At 47.8% G+C, this 18,802-nt stretch overlaps 1 protein-coding gene across 2 annotated transcripts in view; it reads left to right on the forward strand.

Annotated features, from left to right (window-relative positions):
- The window catches only part of LOC142571783 (neuroligin-4, Y-linked-like), a 95,510-nt gene that overhangs the window by 61,802 nt on the left and 14,906 nt on the right, over nucleotides 1-18,802 (forward strand). For both annotated transcript variants that reach the window (XM_075680391.1, XM_075680393.1), the window contains exons 2-3: nucleotides 15,697-15,846; nucleotides 18,033-18,700. In XM_075680391.1, the coding sequence (XP_075536506.1) occupies nucleotides 15,697-15,846; nucleotides 18,033-18,700 (818 nt within the window). The remainder of the gene's footprint in view (nucleotides 1-15,696; nucleotides 15,847-18,032; nucleotides 18,701-18,802) is intronic.

The following is an 18,802-nucleotide window of genomic DNA, read 5'->3' on the forward strand; positions in this document are numbered from 1 at the left end:
AAAATATCACCTTCAGGGGAGTTCAGGGGAGTAGTAATTATATGTAGTGGCAAGTCAAAAATGTAAAGTAGAAAGAGAAGTGGGCCGAGTGGTGTACCCTGCAGGGGGCACGCCAGAGGAAACATCAATAGGGGAGTCGGAAGCATTATAATGTGGCACATATCAGGGATGGTCGGAGAGAAAATTGGCAATTTAGTCTACGAGTGTAGGATGAGTTTAAATAGTATTCTACTATGAACCACAGTGTCGGACGCTTCGGGCACATCTTTGAAAATTGCGTCAACCTGTGTACCAAGGTGTAGTGCTTTAGCAATATCATGCGTGAGTTCAACCAGTTGAGCTACAGTGCTAGCACCACGACGAAAACCATGCTGACAATTATGTTATTGGATTCTAGGTAGTCCACGACATGTTTATAAATTATATGTTCGAGTACTTTGCAAGAGCGAGAGGTTAAGGAAAACGGTCGTTAGTTAGTCAACATCTGCTTATTACCAGAATTGTGCAAAGGCAGAATTCTAGCACCACGTCGCCACATAATTCGCAACCGAAAGGGATAATAATAAGCTTAGCCCGAAATCGCGGCGCACGGCATTCCCGGTGGGAAGCCCTAACGGCAGAAAACTTCACTGACATTTCCACTGACTGAGCGTACATATGTCGGTCGCTGTGGCTTGTCGGTAGGGGAGGGGGGAAGGGGCGTTCGACGCCGGAACGTGACGCGTTGGGAGCACAGCGGCCTCGGTTTGGGCGTTCGCCTAAGCCGCGGAGCAGGGAGAGCAAGGCTGCTCTTAATCCGGTCGCACGGGAGAGCAGCAGGAGGAGGAGGATGGAGAGCGGAGGGGAGGAAGTCTATTTTTTGCGCGGCCCCTGAAGAAGGATGGATTCGTGCGGATGTATGCGCGTGTATGTGTGTGCGCGCGTGTGCAAATCACGCGGGCTGTTCTGTCAGAAGAGCTGCGCCGCCCTCGCAGCGCCTGCTGAAACGTTCGTTCTCTTATGACGTGTGGTGCCAGAAGCGTCTTTGACCGTTGCCGCGCCGCGCTTATGTGACGCCTTCGGTCGGGACGAAAATGATTCGAAAGGGGTCGGCGACCCTTCGGAAGTATCGAATTTCGCGAAGAAGAGCGGCAACGCAATATGCTAAAATAAGAATGAGAGGCCATACGTGGGCTGCCGAAAGAGAATTATTTCCCAACTCTATTTCGCTACCGAGGAGTAATATGACTCGCGGGGGAGCCTTATCGACCGCGCCGTGAAGTAGCGAAGCTCTGTTATCCTGCCGTCCACGAAACTCCCATCAGGCCGCACACTTCAATAACAGGTGCGCCGATTCGATCGAGGCTCGGAGCCCTGCTAATTATTGCGTTACCTCCTTGCCCGGACGGAGAAGCTTTCTACACGGTCGCACCCTGAGACGGCTCGTAGACAGGGGCCTCTGCGTGTCTTGCTCATGAGGAAGGAATATGTTAGGTTGCTCATATTATTTGGTCACTGTTGAGGTGGGCCAGATTTTGACGATGCAGGTGCATAGTTCATTACGAAGGTTGGCCACGCCAGTGCTCGGATACACAGTTGTTTGCGTGGACACTATAGCGTGTGCTTTTTGAAATTCTCATCGCAGCTGTCACCCGCTCGTGCAATACATGCAGATGATTCTCGCATATCTACGGTTTTATATAGAGCGTGCAGACATTTTGCGCGTGTGTATAGGTATAAGAAGTGTGTCACTGCGAAAGGACGGCACCGAACAGTTGAAATGCTTAGCCATCATTCCTCATCCTCCTCTACGCTCTTTTCTCTCCACCTTTTGCCCTTTAACTCTGCGCGGAATAGCAAAGCAGAGACGCGCTCGCCCAGCCAACCTGTCCACCTTTCGCCTCATTAAATTCTCATCTCTGTCTTGGCCGCCCAGTCGATCGTAGGACTGTTTGCCGCAGCTGCTCAGTTCATCGCGAACGATGCAGGCGTGTCACTCGCTTCTCCGATTCCGCTTGCCTATTTCTACTCTCACCCCATTTCCCTCTTCCCTCGGTCTTTTCGACCTTCTCTCCCCATCCCTGGCATGTCGCGTCGTTTGCGCCACACCTGTACGCTGCGAAACGGTATTTCCAAGAAGGCGGGGCCAAGAGCCCCGTAGGGTTCCGCGACACGGCGTGCGCCTCCTCTGCAGCATCGCATCTCCTTCGGGGGAGCGCTTAAGAGGAGGAGGAGGAGGAGGAGGCGACTGACGGATGTGGAACCGTGGAGAAGAAGGGGTAGCAAGGGGGGGGGGAGGCGGCGGTTGGTCAACGCGCACGCAGCTCCGCGCGCACGAGGCCTGTGCATTCATTCGTCGCGCTGTATACTTCTTTCTCGCGAACGCGCTTGCCGAGTCACTCTATGCCTGGACGTCAGCGCGAGCCTGCGACGTCACGCTTCAGCAGCAGTGACAGTGCTTGTTTCTTGTGCGATGTGGCGAGTGAGGCCGCCGATGCTGACGTTAGCGTCGCGCGGGTGAGCGCGAATCGTAGGCGCCGGACGACGCCGAGCAATTTGGATGCTGCAAAATGAGCGCGTTTTCGTCTGTCTTGCGCAAGGGACCGCGTTTGCCGCTTCGGGCGATTGGCGATGATTCCCGCAGCGCCGCAAGCGAGCTATACAATCATGGAATTTTCTCCTTTTTCTTATTTTGTTCGTTGTTTTAGCTGCCTCGAATCGTTCTTTTTTCTTGCTCTCTCTCTCTCTCTCTCTCTCTCTCTCTCTCTCTCTCTCTCTCTCTCTCTCTCTCTCTCTATATATATATATATATATATATATATATATATATATATATATATATATATATATATATATATATGTTCTTTCTCGCGAAGACGACTCTCCCTAGTTTTCGTCGCGACGCTTTTACGCGGCGATGTCGGCTCCGATAAGACGATGCGCACCAAAGCTCGTCCGTTACTGTGCGGGAAGTCGCGTGAGTGAGTCGCCTTTGTCCTCAATGCGCCAGCAGGCGCCGCTCCACGTCGACGGGGGAAGCCAGCGCGGAGAAAGATTGAAAGCGAGAGAAGGGGAAAGGGTTCTTTGGCGTTATTTATATTATTTATTTATAATGTAGCCGTCTGTTCCGCGTCACAGAATGCACGAGCAGCACCTCCCCATCTCCACCTGCTGCTGAACGTTTCCTTCACTGCTTATCTTTATACGGAGCAGTTTACGCAGGGCAGATGGAAGTCCGTCCACTACAGCGCTTAATCACGGTGTACTCCGGTTGAGCAGCGACTCTCAGCGCGTGTATATTTTGTTTGTTTGTTTAGCTGCTCGGTTTAAAAAGGTGTATCACATTAGATTTCTTCTTTTTTTTTTTTTTTGCAAATCCGAGTGGACAGTTTTAGCCCTACACACACGCAAAAACACTGCTTCAAAACAACTTGGCATTGAACCAAAAAGTACAGCTGGCGTCAGCCACTCACGCTCTTAAAGAAGTTTGCACCCTTTGGGGGGGCGCATCTTGTCCCACAACGATAATCGTCATCTGCCTTTGTTGCGTTTCCTTTCTTTAAGAGGAAGCTTTAGCTCGGGCCCAACTCCGACGCGGCCTATTCAAATACATGTAAAACGCAAAAACGTTTTTATGAGATAACCCCTGGACCGATTTTGATGAAATTTGTTGCATTTGAAAGAGAAAGTTAAATTCTAGTGACTGTTGGAAGCGGAATTTCGATTTAGGGCTTGAATTTTCTTAAAACGATTTTCAAACATTTGACCGTTTGAAAAATATAGAAGCACGAAGTTTACAAATTCATAGCTCTGCATCAAGAACTGATATCGCGGTTCTGTAAACGGCATCCATTAGATCATTCAAAGCGGACAAATTCAGTAGGTCATTTTACATCTTACGTGAATTTGTTACTTTGGTTACAACGGTTTTGCAAAAGTTGTATTTCCCTATGATTAAATTTTTTTATATTCATGTGTAACATATCCATTTTGTCCGCTTTAGATGTACTTTTAGATGCCATTCACAGAATTGTAGTATCGTTTTTAGTGGTTGAGTTACAGAGTTGTAAACTTGATAGTTTCGTTTTTTGAAAATTTTCGATTTTTGGCAATTTTTAATAAAAAATTGACGACCTAACTCAAAAATTCGAAACCAACAGTCACTAGATTTTAAGTTTGTCTTTTAAATACAACAAACCTCGTCAAATTCGGTGCAGTGGTTGCCGAGAAAAACGAATTCTCCTTTTACATGTATTTAGATAGGAGCACTCGAGCTAAAGCTTCCTCTTAACGCTGCCAGCCCGATACTTCCAGGTCACGAACGGCATGCGCGTTATCAGCGTTACATAGCATTCTCCACAGGAAAGTAGCGAGATCAGATTTTTTAAGAAGCGCAAGCAAGGAAGGTGACGATTATCGTTGTGGGACAAGATAAGCACCGAAGGATGCAAACTCTTTAAGAGTGCAGAAGTGCTAAACTGAGTCACCTAGCGGTCCTTACGTGATTTGAATGCAAAAGCATAATGACTTCCCTTAATTATTGGTTATGTTTATGATACGCGACGTCACGCATTGTCACGCGTCCTTCACGACTCTACCTTAATCCACCTTGCTCTAATTTGCACCAACTTTAATCCGCCTTTATCCACCTTGCTCTAAATTGTACCACCCTTAATCCACATTAATCCACCTTGTAATTTGTACCAACCATATTATACCTTAATCCAATTTAATCACCTTAATCCACTTTAATTAACCTTCATTTTACTTCACCTTAACTTTACTCCACTTTAAGTCGTCTTACTCTAACTTGTTATAACTTTAATTCTGTATTATTACTGACGTCATACAAACGCTGATGACGTCACTGATTATAATGATTTTATTGCGATATAAATTATATGGACATTCCAGGCGCATTTCTGCTGTCACCGTTGACGTGATGTTCCGTACAACGTCCAAGGGCGATAACATCGTCGCCGCGCGCCGTATGCTGTGTGTGCGTGGGAGCGTGGAGGGTCGCGCGCGCAAGGGAGGAAAGGGGGGGGGGGAAGTGCGCCGTCTGCCGTCGTGGGCAAGGCACCGGAGAAAGGGAAGGGGGAGGGGGTTCCACTCCGGTGGTTGCTGTGTATGGCGCGGACGCGCGGGCCCTATCTTGAACGCAATCTGCGATGAGTTCATAGTTCATAGCGCACTCATAGCTTCGTGGGCGCTGTGTTCCCACCGCTTAGTTCGCGATGGTTCGCGTTGAAGCGAGAGGCAGCACGAAGGTCAATTCACTAGCTGCTCCTGCCGCGCTTCCTTATTCCAGCGTTTTGACAGCGAGTTCCCGCGGTCATGGAATTAGATGCGTTCATGTTTGCTTGTGCGCAGGTTAGTTTAGTTAGAAAGCGAATGTTTACATAGTTACAATGTTTACAATACAATGTTTACGAGTCACATAGCATTGTAGTTGATGACACTGTAGTTACTGATCCTACAGTGATTGCTTCTTACAACGAGTTCTTTCAGTCAGTCTTTTCTGTTCCCGTCACAATCCAGTATTGAATCCATACTCTCTCCATTGCTTCGCTCGGAAGAGATTCCAGACGTTGAAGTTTCGTATGAAGGAATTGTAGTTCTTCTACTAAACATTGACGTCAAAAGAATTGCTAGGCCCCGATAACATACCGAACGCATTTCTGCGCAGGTATGCGGAATGGGTTTCGCATTACTTAAAAATTACAAATTACAAATCTGGAGATACACAGAAAACTCGAAATTATCGTCCAATATCGCTGACCTGCGTTTGCTGCAAGCTCCTAGAACATGTTGTAGCCAAGTCAATTTACACGTACATCGAAAATGAGAACTCATTATTTCCCGAACAACAAGGATTCCGACAGCGCATTTCCACAACAGCACTGCTTCTTGAAACAATCCATGACCTTGCCAGCACATTAAACAATGAGAAACAGATAGATGCCATCTGTCTTCATCTGTCGAAAGCATTCGGCAGAGTGCTACATGCAGAATTGATTATGAAACTGACTGATACGGGAATAAACGCGAAAATAGTAAAATGGATAACCCCGTATCTCTGGGGCAGAACCCAATACGTATAAGTGGAACACATTAAAATCAAAGCCGTTGAGCGTGACGTCTGGTGTCCCACAGGGGTCTGTATTAGGTCCTGTACTATTTTTAGCATATATTAATGACATTTCCTCTGCAATTGACGAAGGTATCACCGTGCAACTTCTCGCCGATGATTGCTTATTATACAAGGAAATTAATAGCACGGAAGATCAGCAATTATTCAGTGACGGTTTTAGGGTTATAGAAAAATGGTGTGACCAATGGAAAATGAAAATAAATGAGAGTAAAACTGTTGTACTACGTATAACGAATAAAATAAATCATATTTTCGATTTTCATTACACAGTGAATTCTTCGGTGCTTTCAACGGTTGACGTGCTGAAATACTTAGGCATACATATATCCGTGAATTTAAGCTGGCCGAACCACGTTATAAAAATACGCAAAACTGTTGAAAAGGAGCTTTGGTTCTTGCGACGGAAATTGCAGTTAGCCTCACAGTCAGTAAAACTAACAGCTTATTTAACGTACGTGCGGCCCACGCTAAAATCTGCCAGCATAATCTGGGACCCTAATCAGTCAGGGTTAATTGAGAGACTGGAAAGAGTTCAATGGTCGAGTAGCAAGGTTTATTCTATCCCGTCACTCTCGCGCAGATTCTGTCTCCGAAATGCTTGGTTTGCTGAACTTGCCTACGCTCGCTGAACGCAGGCGCATAGCTAGGTTAAAGTTCTTTTTTCTTCTCTCTGAAAACACATTCAGCATCAATAGCGAACAGTATTTCATAGCACGACAAGGTAGAACGCTACGGAAAAGCAAATAAAATACTTTTCAAGTACCTCAGATGCACATTAACGCTTACGAATTTTCCTTCTTCCCAAGAATAATTAAAGAATGGAAAGAATTACCAGTGTTAACGCGAGAGAGCACCACTGCAGAGCAACTTGAGAAAAACTTAAAGCTGCCTTGAAAGATTCACCGCTTTTTTTTTTTGGCGGAGGGGGGGAGGGGGAGAGAAGTGCGTATGAGCTCGTTTGTTAACACTGCATTTATAGTCTTGTATTATTGATTGGCGTATGTGCAGACTATTTCGCTTATGTACCTTTTTTGTTCGCTTATGTTCACCTATTCGTGTACTGTACTAATTGTCTAAATACTGCTATTGACGTGTGTGTGTGGGTGTGTGTGTGTGTGTGTTTTGGTGTTATATGTATTATAGGAATATTCATGTATTCTACTAATTATTAATGTGCTGCTTTTGACCCACCCTGTAACGGCCGACAGGTCAACAGTATGAGTAAAAAAAAAAGAAGTTTATACGGGCGATGAAAATACTACCCTACTTCTATATAGCTGTCTACTAATTTGTTGTCGCAATCGATGCTTCACTTTTCGGGCGAAGCTGCAATTTGTTTTTGTTTTTTACTGCTAGTTGCGGACAACGTTGCTTCATAGGAGATATAATGCTGCAGGTGGCATTAATAATGCATACGGACGCTTGGGCCCTAGGCCACGTGTTACTCCGCATCATAGTGTCTTCTGCTTATTATCTGGCCCAGTTTCGAACTGGAGCGATCTTAGAGCATCCACTCCAGCGTCTCAATAGCTTGAAAGGGAGTCTCGGGGCTCAAGGGCGTGCGTGTACTGAACACGAATACTTGCCACGATCCTTTATGCGCTCAATAGTTCGGGACATCATCATCATCATCATCATCATCATCATCATAATCATCATCATCATCATCATCATCATCATCATCAGCCTGGTTACGCCCACTGCAGGGCAAAGGCCTCTCCCATACTTCTCCAGCAACCCCGGTCATCAAGTAATTGTGGACATGTCGTCCCAGCAAACTTATTAATCTCATCCGCCCACCTAACTTTCAGCCGCCCCCTGCTTCGCTTCCCTTCGCTTGGAATCCACTCCGTAACCCTTAATGACCATCGGTTATCTTCCCTCCTCATTACATGCCCCGCCCATGCCCATTTCTTTTTCTTGAACTAAGATGTCATTAACTCGCGTTTGTTCCCTCACCCAATCTGCTCTTTTCTTATCCCTCAACGTTACACCCATCATTCTTCTTTCCATATCACGTTGCGTCGTCCTCAATTTAAGTAGAACCTTTTCGTAAGCCTCCAGGTTTCTGCCCCGTAGGTGAGTACTGGTAAGACACAGCTATTATACACTTTTCTCTTGAGGGATAATGGCAACCTGCTGTTCATGATCTGAGAATGCCTGCCAAACGCACCGCAGCCCATTCTTATTCTTCTGATTATTTCCGTCTCATGATCCGGATCCGCCGTCACTACCTGCCCTAAGTAGATGTCTTCCCTTACCACTTCCAGTGCCTCCCTAGCTATTGTAAATTGCTGTTCTCTTCCGAGACTGTTAAACATTACTTTAGTTTTCTGCAGATTAATTCTTTGACCCACTCTTCTGCTTTGCCTCTCCAGGTCAGTGAGCATGCATTGCAGTTGGTCCCCTGAGTTACTAAGCAAGGCAATATCATCAGCGAATCGCAAGTTACTAAGGTGTTCTCCATTAACTCTTATCCCCAATTCTTCCCAATCCAGGTCTCTGAATACTTCCTGTAAACATGCTGTGAATAGCATTGGAGAGATCATATCTTCCTGCCTGAGCCCTTTCTTTATTGGGATTTTGTTGCTTTCTTTATGGAGGACTACGGTGGCTGTGGAGCCGTTATAGATATCTTTCAGTATCTTTACATACGGCTCGTATACACCCTGATTCCGTAATGTCTCCATGACTGCTGAGGTTTCGACAGAATCAAGCGCTTTCTCGTAATCAATGAAAGCTATATATAAGGGTTGGTTATATTCCGCACATTTCTCTATCACCTGATTGATAGTATGAATATGGTCTATTGTAGAGTAGCCTTTACGGAATCCTGCCTGGTCCTTTGCTTGACAGAAGTCTAAGGTGTTCCTGATTCTATTTGCGATTACCTTAGTAAATAGTTTGTAGGCAAGTGACAGTAAGCTGGTCGGTCTATAATTTTCAAGTCTTTGGCGTCCCCTTTCTTATGGAATAGGATTATGTTAGCGTTCTTCCAAGATTCCGGTACGCTCGAGGTCATGAGGCATTGCGCATACAGGGTGGCCAGTTTCTCTAGAACAACCTGCCCACCATCCTTCGACAAATCTGCTGTTACCTGATCTCCTCCAGCAGCCTTCCCCCTTTGCATAACTCCCACGGCTTTCTTTACTTCTTCCGGCGTCACCTGTGGGATTTCGAATTCCTCTAGACTATTCTCTCTTCCACTATCGTCGTGGATGACACTGGCACTGTATAAATCTCTATAGAACTCCTCAGCCACTTGAACTATCTCATACATATTAGTAATGCTATTGCCGGCTTTGTCTCTTAACGCATACATCTGATTCTTGCCAATTCCTAGTTTCTTCTTCACTGCTTTTAGGCTTCCTCCGTTCCTCAGTGCATGTTCAATTCTATCCATATTATACTTCCTTATGTCAGCTGTCTTACGCTTGTTGATTAACTTCGAAAGTTCTGCCAGTTTTATTCTAGCTGTAGGGTTAGAGGCTTTCATACATTGGCGTTTCTTGATTAGATCTTTCGTCTCCTGCGATAGCTTACTGGTATCCTGTCTAACGGAGTTACCACCGACTTCTCTTGCACACTCCTTAATGATGCCCATAAGATTGTCCTTCATTGCTTCAACACTAAGGTCCTCTTTCTGAGTTAAAGCCGAATACCTGTTCTGTAGCTCGATCTGGAATTCCTCTATTTTCCCTCTTACCGCTAACTCATTGATCGGCTTCTTATGTACAAGTTTCTTCCGTTCCCTCCTCAGGTCTAGGCTAATTCGAGTTTATTACCATCCTATGGTCACTACAGCGCACCTTGCTGAGCACGTCCACATCTTGTATGATGCCAGGGTTAGCGCAGAGTACGAGTTCTATTTCATTTTTAGTCTCGCCGTTCGGGCTCCTCCACGTCCACTTTCGGCTATCCCGCTTGCGGAAGAAGGTATTCATTATCCGCATATTATTCTGTTCTGCAAACTCCACTAATAACTCTCCCCTGCTATTCCTGGTGCCTATGCCATATTCCCCCACTGCCTTGTCTCCAGCCTGCTTCTTGCCTACCTTGGCATTGAAGTCGCCCATCAGTATAGTGTATTTTGTTTTCACTCTACCCATCGCCGATTCCACGTCGTCATAGAAGCTTTCGACTTCCTGGTCATCATGACTTGATGTAGGGGCGTAAACCTGTACAACCTTCATTTTGTACCTCTTATTAAGTTTCACAACAATACCTGCCACCCTCTCGTTAATGCTATGGAATTCCTGTATGTTACCAGCTATATTCTTATTAATCAGGAATCCTACTCCTAGTTCTTGTCTCTCCGCTAAGCCCTGGTAGCACAGGACGCGCCCGCTTTTTAGCACTGTATATGCTTCTTTTGGCCTCCTAACTTCACTGAGCCCTATGATATCCCATTTACTGCCCTCTAATTCCTCCAATAGCACTGCTAGACTCGCCTCACTAGATCACGTTCTAGCGTTAAACGTTGCCAGGTTCATATTCCATTGACGGCCTGTCCGGAGCCAGGGACTCTTAGCACCCTCTGCTGCGTCGCAGGTCTGACCGCCGCCGTGGTCAGTTGCTTCGCAGCTGCTGGGGACTGAGGGCCGGGATTTGATTGTTGTATTCATGTAGGAGGTTGTGGCCAAGTACTGCACCAGGGTGGCCAATACTGCTCTGGTGAGGGAGTGCGTTACCGGTTCTGGTCACCGGGATCAGACCACACTCCAGGCCTGTTTATGCAATTTTATCAACACGCGTATTTTTATCTTTTCTTCTTTTTTTATATCCATTAGATATGCAGATTAGCTGCATATCGAACGGATGCTGTGGGCTCCTTGGCAAGCACTCACGGTATCTGGTGTCAGCACGAGCGCAGAGTACACGATAGTTGCCAGCCGAGCAGACGGCTTCAAATGAGGCTGCCTCGTGGGCACGGTCCACGTATACCTGAACGGCTCGATCAGCGTGCTAATAGTGTATCACTGCTGTTGTATCGCTAATAAATATCGTCACCATCGCCATCGTCACCGAAAGGCTGGGTCTGATCGAGAAGCAGTCGCGCTAACTAGGAACGGATCTCGGAATGGGCAGACATAAAGATAAAGTCAGTGCGCAGACTCAAGAGAGAATTACAGAGCGTAGCTGGACAGCCGTGCTGCTCTCTCCTTCTCCTTCTTTTTTTATGGTTTTCGGTTCATTTCGATCTAGGCAGCGTCCACTACGGAGAGGACAATTTTGGAAAAGCCGTCTCTCTCCCTCTCGCCTCCGTTATGCTAATTGATTGATTGATCGATTGCGTGGCCTACGAAATAGTGTGGCGCGCGCAGTCTCGCTGCTAAATCTCGTAGGCCATGACCATGGCTGTATGTACAAACGATTGTGCTTCCCTTGTTCGCTTGCACATGGTCGACAGCAGTGGCCTACATGGGAATCAACCAAATAATTAAATTCTGTGGTTTTACGTGCCAAAATCACGATCTGGTTATGAGGCACGCCGTGATGGGGGCTCGATTAATTTTGACCACCCGGGGATCTTTAACGTGTCCCTAATGCGGAACACGGGCGTTTTCGCCATTCGCCCCCATTGAAATGCGGTCGTCATGGCCTGGATTCGATCCCGCGATCTCGTGCTTATAGCAGCCCAACGTCTATAGCCGCGAAACCATGACATCGGATGCGGCCGAGACTTTAACTTGTCCGCTATTCCGGAAAACGGGTGTGGTTTTGGCGGATTGCCAGATGGGCGGGGGCGCAAACGTGAGCGGCCGGAGCGGTGCAGCCGCCTGGTGGCGTAGAGCTCAAGCATACAAATACAGTGCTAAAATTTCAGTACCCTACCATATTCTGCTTCGCTGTGGGTGCAAATTTACGACATCGGCGTAATTGTGAACACGATTACGCTGCTGTCAAAAATTTACACCAGCAGCTAAGCATAATATAATACTTGGCTCTGTGTTTGTGTGGCTCCGGTTTACCACCACCAGCTGGCGTCACCAATCTGGCCGCTCACGTTTACGCTCTCGCTCATCCGCCAAACCGCCCGTGCTTGCCGGAATACCGGACGCAGTAAAATTCTTGTCAGCCACTGCTATCTGCTATAGTGGCCTGCAGAGTAGCGCTTTTGTATTTTGGCTAGAAACTCCGGCGTTATTTTGCATCTACTTCTTTGTATACATGTGTGCGCACCAGGTGTGGCCAGAAGAATATTTTGCTACTCGACAACATTGGGTGGAACAGGAAGATTGTGACTGTTTGCCGCACCCCAAGATAAGGCACGACTATGCTTTTCCGACGAAAGACGACAGAGCTGCCTACTTCAAAGGGCGGATCGTGTCCGCGGTGCTTCCAACGTCATCTTAAATTTAAGACCTCGGCAGCTAGGCACAAAGAACATGGTCTGATCGGGAATGGTCTTGGCACGAGTAACGAGCACAAATTTAGTGAGAGATCTCGATCTGGTAAACAAAACTTCCGTGCAGGAACGGAAACGACTCTTAATTTGGGGCATTTTAGCATTCAGTCTTTACTTTGGTCGCTGTTTCGTATTTCCAGTTGGGGCTGGCTTTGAAACAGGATGGATAGGTGGGCAAGTTGATAACGCATATTAATAAAAACTTAGAGTGCCAAGAACACGAAAGACAGAGAAAGAAACACACATCAGAGAGCGCGTGTGGTGCGTGTTTCTTCCTCTACGTCTTTCGTGTTTCTAGCGCTCTAAGTTTTTACTAGCTTTGAAACCTTTGGAATCACTCTTTGGAATGTTTGGATAAGCGCATAAGAGTACACGTATACGATACGAGTATACTACAGCACCCCTTGATCAGGAAGCAAAGAGTAGCCGGCGGCATAACAAAGTTCCAAACGCCTTCACATAACGTAAATTAAATAAAAGATCGCTTATCACTTCCTGAACTTGTAAAAACAACTGTTATTCGCGTTTATTAATGTTTTTTTTTCACTGTGCGCTCGCGGAGAGCACTCGCACGCAATCCGGAGCGCAAACCATGCGTAGAACTCTTGTCCGACCGTGTCTATAGCTTCAAAAACTGCGTCCAGCTTCCAAACAGAGAAATCTTGCGTTAGAGGGTGCCGTGCGGCACATGTTTAATCCATGAATCAACATTCTCAGTGCTGGCGAAACGTCGTCAGTAACACCTGCGCCAAATATTCTTGTAGACGGGTCGGGGAGGATGCAACTCCTTCTAATTTCCTGCAACTTTCTGAAACCCTTTCCAAACCATCTCTTTTCTACCATTCGCCGATACACATGCCCTTCCAATATAGGTCGCGACTCATTCTTCACTGTAATGAGGTCAGTCATTAATTCATTCATTAGGTGTTCACGAATGAGTCGTGGTTTCTAGTGCAGGAGCTACCTCCCGACTCCGAACTGTTTTAGCAGTCACTCCATTCGTGCCTTACACAACAGCCTAACCCGTTCTGCACTCAGTTATCTACTTTTCTCACACGGCAATCTTCTGGCAGTCGTGACGGTTCTGGTGTTGTCCGATTTCACATATTCTTTCCTTTCGCAGTTGTACAGGTCCGTCTTCGATGCCCTCGTTTGTTTGCTTTCAGAGTCAGCGGACCCCGTTTATTTGCGTTAACTGTAACTAACCAGGCCTTGCGCAAGACATCTACTTCTCGTCTCACCGCCGTCTGCTCTTCTCCTTCAGTTTCGTACTTTTAACTCTCTCCGATCGTAAGGTCCTGTCTTCGATCGAGGGCCGCCGAGTCACCTCGAACTCGTTGAAGAGTAAGATAAAATAACGACATAAAAAGCCACATTTCCCCCGTCTTACTGCTCCTGCAGAAAGGGCTTCACTGCTCCCAAGGGTGTATGCAGGAAAGCCATCGTCACCGAAAGGCAGGGTCTGATCGAGAAGCAGTCGCGCTAACTAGGAACGGATCTCGGAATGGGAAGACAGAAAGATAAAGTCAGTGCGCAGACTCAAGAGAGAATTACAGAGCGTAGCTGGACAGCCATGCTGCTCTCTCCTTCTCCTTCTCCTTCTTTTTTTATGGTTTTCGGTTCATTTCGATCTAGGCAGCGTCCACTACGGAGAGGACAATTTTGGAAAAGCCGTCTCTCTCCCTCTCGCCTCCGTTATGCTAATGACGCGAGGTCGCAGGTTCATTTTCGTCCCGGCTCCCGCTGCGCCTGCAACGGCGGCAGCACTTTGATGGGGGCGAAATGCAAAGGCGCATAATACGGGCACGGGCGTCTTTAAGACTCGCCGAACGAACGTTCCTTTTGCACGACTCTCGCGGTGCCTCTGAGACCTCCCGTCGTGGACCTCGGGGAACGCAAGACTGCGTCGGCATTGCGCGCACCGATATTGTCACTGCCGTGTCGAGAATTACACTCGCCTTCTCACAAAATGAAGCTCCGTATATACCGCACAAGCTCAAAACTAGACCAGACGTGTATAGCGCACCGGATTCCATTTGGTGTCGCGTTCACCAGGCGTTTATACGCACCTTCATAGCTTGTAATCACACGGGTCGTCCAAATTCTAACCGTTTTCGAGCACCAGAAACACTTGCACAGATGTTACGTCTCAACACGGCCAAGGGCATTAATTAAACGTTTACCACGAGGCAACCCCGCTCATCCATCAGCACCTATCCAGAAGTCAACGCAGCGCTGACACAGACTGTTGACGGGTACACAAAAGGCCCCTCTACCAGCAACTGGCAACCTGAACAAATGATGAAAAGGGTCAGCGTCAAATGCTACCGTGGGGACGGCTTCGACCTCAGATTCCCAGATTTATACGTGCTTGCTAAATATGCGGGGCGTATTTAACAACATCGGGGGCGGAGTTCGGCGGAAGGTGCGATATCATGGGTGGAATATTGCAACCGATTCAACGATTGTGATTGGCAGCGATACAGTCATCAGATTCCCTAGTCTAGTCGCCTAGGGAAGAGGAGGGTGTTAAAAGCGGAGACCTTTGGTGCAGGAGAGGCTGACGTGTCCTGATGTGAACTCAGACGTTTAATATGCTCCTGCATGGAGTGGGCTTCCGCATCTGGAGCCAGTGCAACTAATGTAAAAAAAAAAAAACCCTTTTCCCTTCATTTCTACTACCGGAAGTACTCGTCGATGAATCCCGGTGGATTCCTGGCCCAAACGCCACCTCGAGTCGCAACAGTGTTTTGTCCGGCGCACGCGCGGTAACGACAGATGCTGGTCTTATTGATTGCACAAGCCGACAACAGACCACTCCCTGATTACTTTTGTTTCGAGTCCTTAGCCTAACGCGCACAGTGCTACTTTGGTTACAAGGGCAGCTCTAGCCTTTTCTGCACGCCACTGGCCTTGACGCGCGGCTTTGAAGAGGCCGCATCTTCGTCGAGTTGCACTTTCTTCCCTTCATCACTATCGTCACTAATCACTCCTTTTATTCCCCGTCCCTTTTTTCCCGTTTCAAAGCAGTAGGCCAGAGCACGATCTAGCTCAGGTCGACCTTTTATGCCTTTCTGTAAATAAATCACCTCTCTCTCTCTCTCTCTCTCTCTCACTCACTCACTCTCACTCTCTCCTTTATGTCCTGGTGCAGTGGGCCGAGACGCGGTGCGACTCCCGGTGCTGATGTTCATCCACGGCGAGTCGTACGAGTGGAACTCGGGCAACCCTTACGACGGCACCGTTATGGCCTCGCTCGGAAACGTGGTCGTGGTCACCATCAACTTCCGCCTGGGAATCCTCGGTGAGCGACGCACCGGTTGCGCCTAGCCGAAGCGTGAAGACGAAAGGTGGTGGCCTTGTCGTTAAATACCAGCTGCTCTCAGTAAACGTCGCTAAGGGTCAAACCAAAACAAGACGGAAATACCGATGACATTGCGCTCGCCGTAACGACTGCGTAAAGAAACGAGTTTCTGTCCCAGATTGGCATCGTATTTTAAATGTACGCAATTAAAAGAAAGCTACTTCGTCTCGTCGATTTCCAGTTAATTGGAGGGGCACAGCAACTTATTCACCTTGGAGGCAATTTAAAGGCAACGTAAGAACAGTATTTAAATTATTTTTGTAGCTTTTCTTCTTTAACGCTGGCATTTGCGCTGTAGCATCAGCGACGCTGTTATCTAACTTAGCAGACGTCTTAAATACATTCATGAAAGGAAAGAGCGTGTTGAATTTCTTGCTCTTGCTTATGCAGCGACGACGAAACCACGTACGTATGCTTTGACTGGTTGGAAGCATGGCTTTCCTTCGCGACATTCGGAACCCTGAGAAATGGGTAAAATTGCTCGTTGAATTTGTGTGTTGCAAGAAACATTGACGTTGGCATATGAGAAAAGTGTAGTTAACTTTGTTTTGCGAAAATGGTATTACTTTCGACTGCAATTTGAAAATCGCTTAAGATAAAGAAACAAAGAAAGAAAGACATCTTGAGACCTGACCTCACAACAACAACAGCAATAAAAAGCGGCTTCGTGGGGACGCAGGAATTTGAAGTACACTCTCATTTTCTGCGAGGGCGTGCGGAGGCTGTCAGTGGCGCACACATCGGGGAGATTTGAGATGCTCGCCTGTCGACAGTACATAGCCTTGTTCCTTTAAAGGCACTTTGCAAACAAACAAACAAACGAACAAACAAACAAACAAACAAACACACAAGCAAACAAACAAACAAACAAACAAGAAGACAAACAGACAGACAGATCAACGAACAAATAAACAGACAGACAGGCAAATAAACAAACAAACGTACAAGCTAACAAACGAACGAACGAACAAACAATAATGTCGACAACAGAATGATGACACAGGATTTTTGCGTCGCATGCTCCTGACACCGACGCCCCATTTCAAAGTAAAGAATATAGCTAACTCATTGCAGAACTTCACACCGCTATACCTCTCCAGCGCTTCGCTTGAAAGCTGAACGATGGTGACCCTGTTGGCACCCCAGGGCTATCCAGTGGCGTCCTGGGGCTGTACCGACTTTTCCGGAAAAAAACATTTTATGCACGTGGCCCTGTTGACAGTCAGCGTACCATGAGAGAGTTCCGTCAATTATAAAGCGAATGTTGCCGCCCAACCAATTTCCACGTGCCTGCAAACTTCAAAAGGGAAATGGTTTCGACTGTGTCATTTAAACAACTAAAAAGGAAAAGTTCCACTGTTTGCCTCCGGTAGTGGAACTCTGAGGAAATGAGGTCAGTGAGATGACTGTACATAGGATTACCTTAATGCTATCGCCTTCTTTGCTAAATGTTCTCTTGAAGGGAAGGCTGGAACGTTGTACTAAAGGAATGAATAAAGGAACGTTGTATCGATCGGTCTAGCGAACAAATACAATTGCAGGACAAAGAAAAACATGAGATCCTCATTTCTATACTGCTTTTGTACTTCATTTGGCGTCATCTTAACATAATAGCCAAAGAGCCGAACAATGTGCGTGTTCCGCATTTGTCTCTGTATTGTCCCAATATTTATCAGTTTTTTCCCCCTCTTAGCCACGTTTTGAAAACAACGAGTCGGTGCGGTCTCAATGATCGTTTAACCAGTTAGACCCTGTTGTTGCATCCTTGTTAGAAGTGCGTGTACGCTGCGTACACGCACTGTGTCACATGACGTGTGTGACAACAATGTGTCACACACGTCGCGCCGGTCGTTTGTCCCATGCTACTTTGATCTGTTGCTATGCTATTGATCTAACTGTGAGCGCTTGAGGCATGTGTTACTACGCATATTGTTTGAACACTTATCATACGACTTTTAACCTTTTTTCTTTGTTTTCATGCTTGGCGTGTTGCTTTATTATAGTTCGGGATAACTCTAAAGCGGCACACCTTCGCACGTTTCTTTCATTCGCTCAAGAACAACGAGGAGAGCAACAGTTCAACGTTGAGAACTACAGCGACAACAACGCTCCGCGCGCTCTCGCAGGCTTCCTTCCGGCGATGGGCAACAGCGCACGGGCCAACAACGGCCTGCTGGACCAGATCGCGGCCCTGCACTGGATCCGCGACAACATCGCCGAGTTCGGCGGCGACCCGGCCAACGTGACGCTGGCCGGCCACGGCACGGGCGCCGCCATGGCGCACCTGCTGCTGTTGGCGCCCATGGCCCAGTCGCTGGTGCACCGCGCCCTCCTGATGTCCGGCTCGGCGCTCAGCCCGTGGGCGCTGGCCCGGGACGCGCACGCGCACGCGCGCCACGTGGCCCGCGCCCTCGACTGCCCCGTGGCCGAAGAAGAAGGGCTCGTCGAGTGCCTGCGGCTGCGACCCGTGGGCGACCTGCTGCGCGTGCCGCTCTCCGTGCCCGACCACCTGAGCGCGTTCGGCCCCACGGTGGACGGCATCGTGCTGCGCGCCGAGCCCCTGGAGCTGACCGAGTCCCTCGCCTCGTCGGGCCGCCGCCTCGAGCTGATGATGGGCGTGTCGCGGTTCGAGTCGTACTTCTTTGTGAGTGCCTCGGAGGAGAAGTACGGCATCGAGGCGGACCGGCGGGACCGGCTGCTGCGCACGCTGGTGCGCAACCTCTTCTCCTTCCACCAGCAGGAGATATTCCTGACCATCGTCAACGAGTACACGGACTGGACGAAGCCCTTCCAGGTGAGCGCGTGTACATTGTAAGGTGCGGGCTGCGCGCGGTCCGCATGATTGGGCATTTGCGCGCACGCGCCATTTCCTGCGCGAGCCGACTCCCGCATCGCC

This window comes from Dermacentor variabilis, chromosome 2 (assembly GCF_050947875.1).
Source record: "Dermacentor variabilis isolate Ectoservices chromosome 2, ASM5094787v1, whole genome shotgun sequence".
Classification (NCBI taxonomy): Eukaryota; Metazoa; Arthropoda; class Arachnida; order Ixodida; family Ixodidae; genus Dermacentor; species Dermacentor variabilis.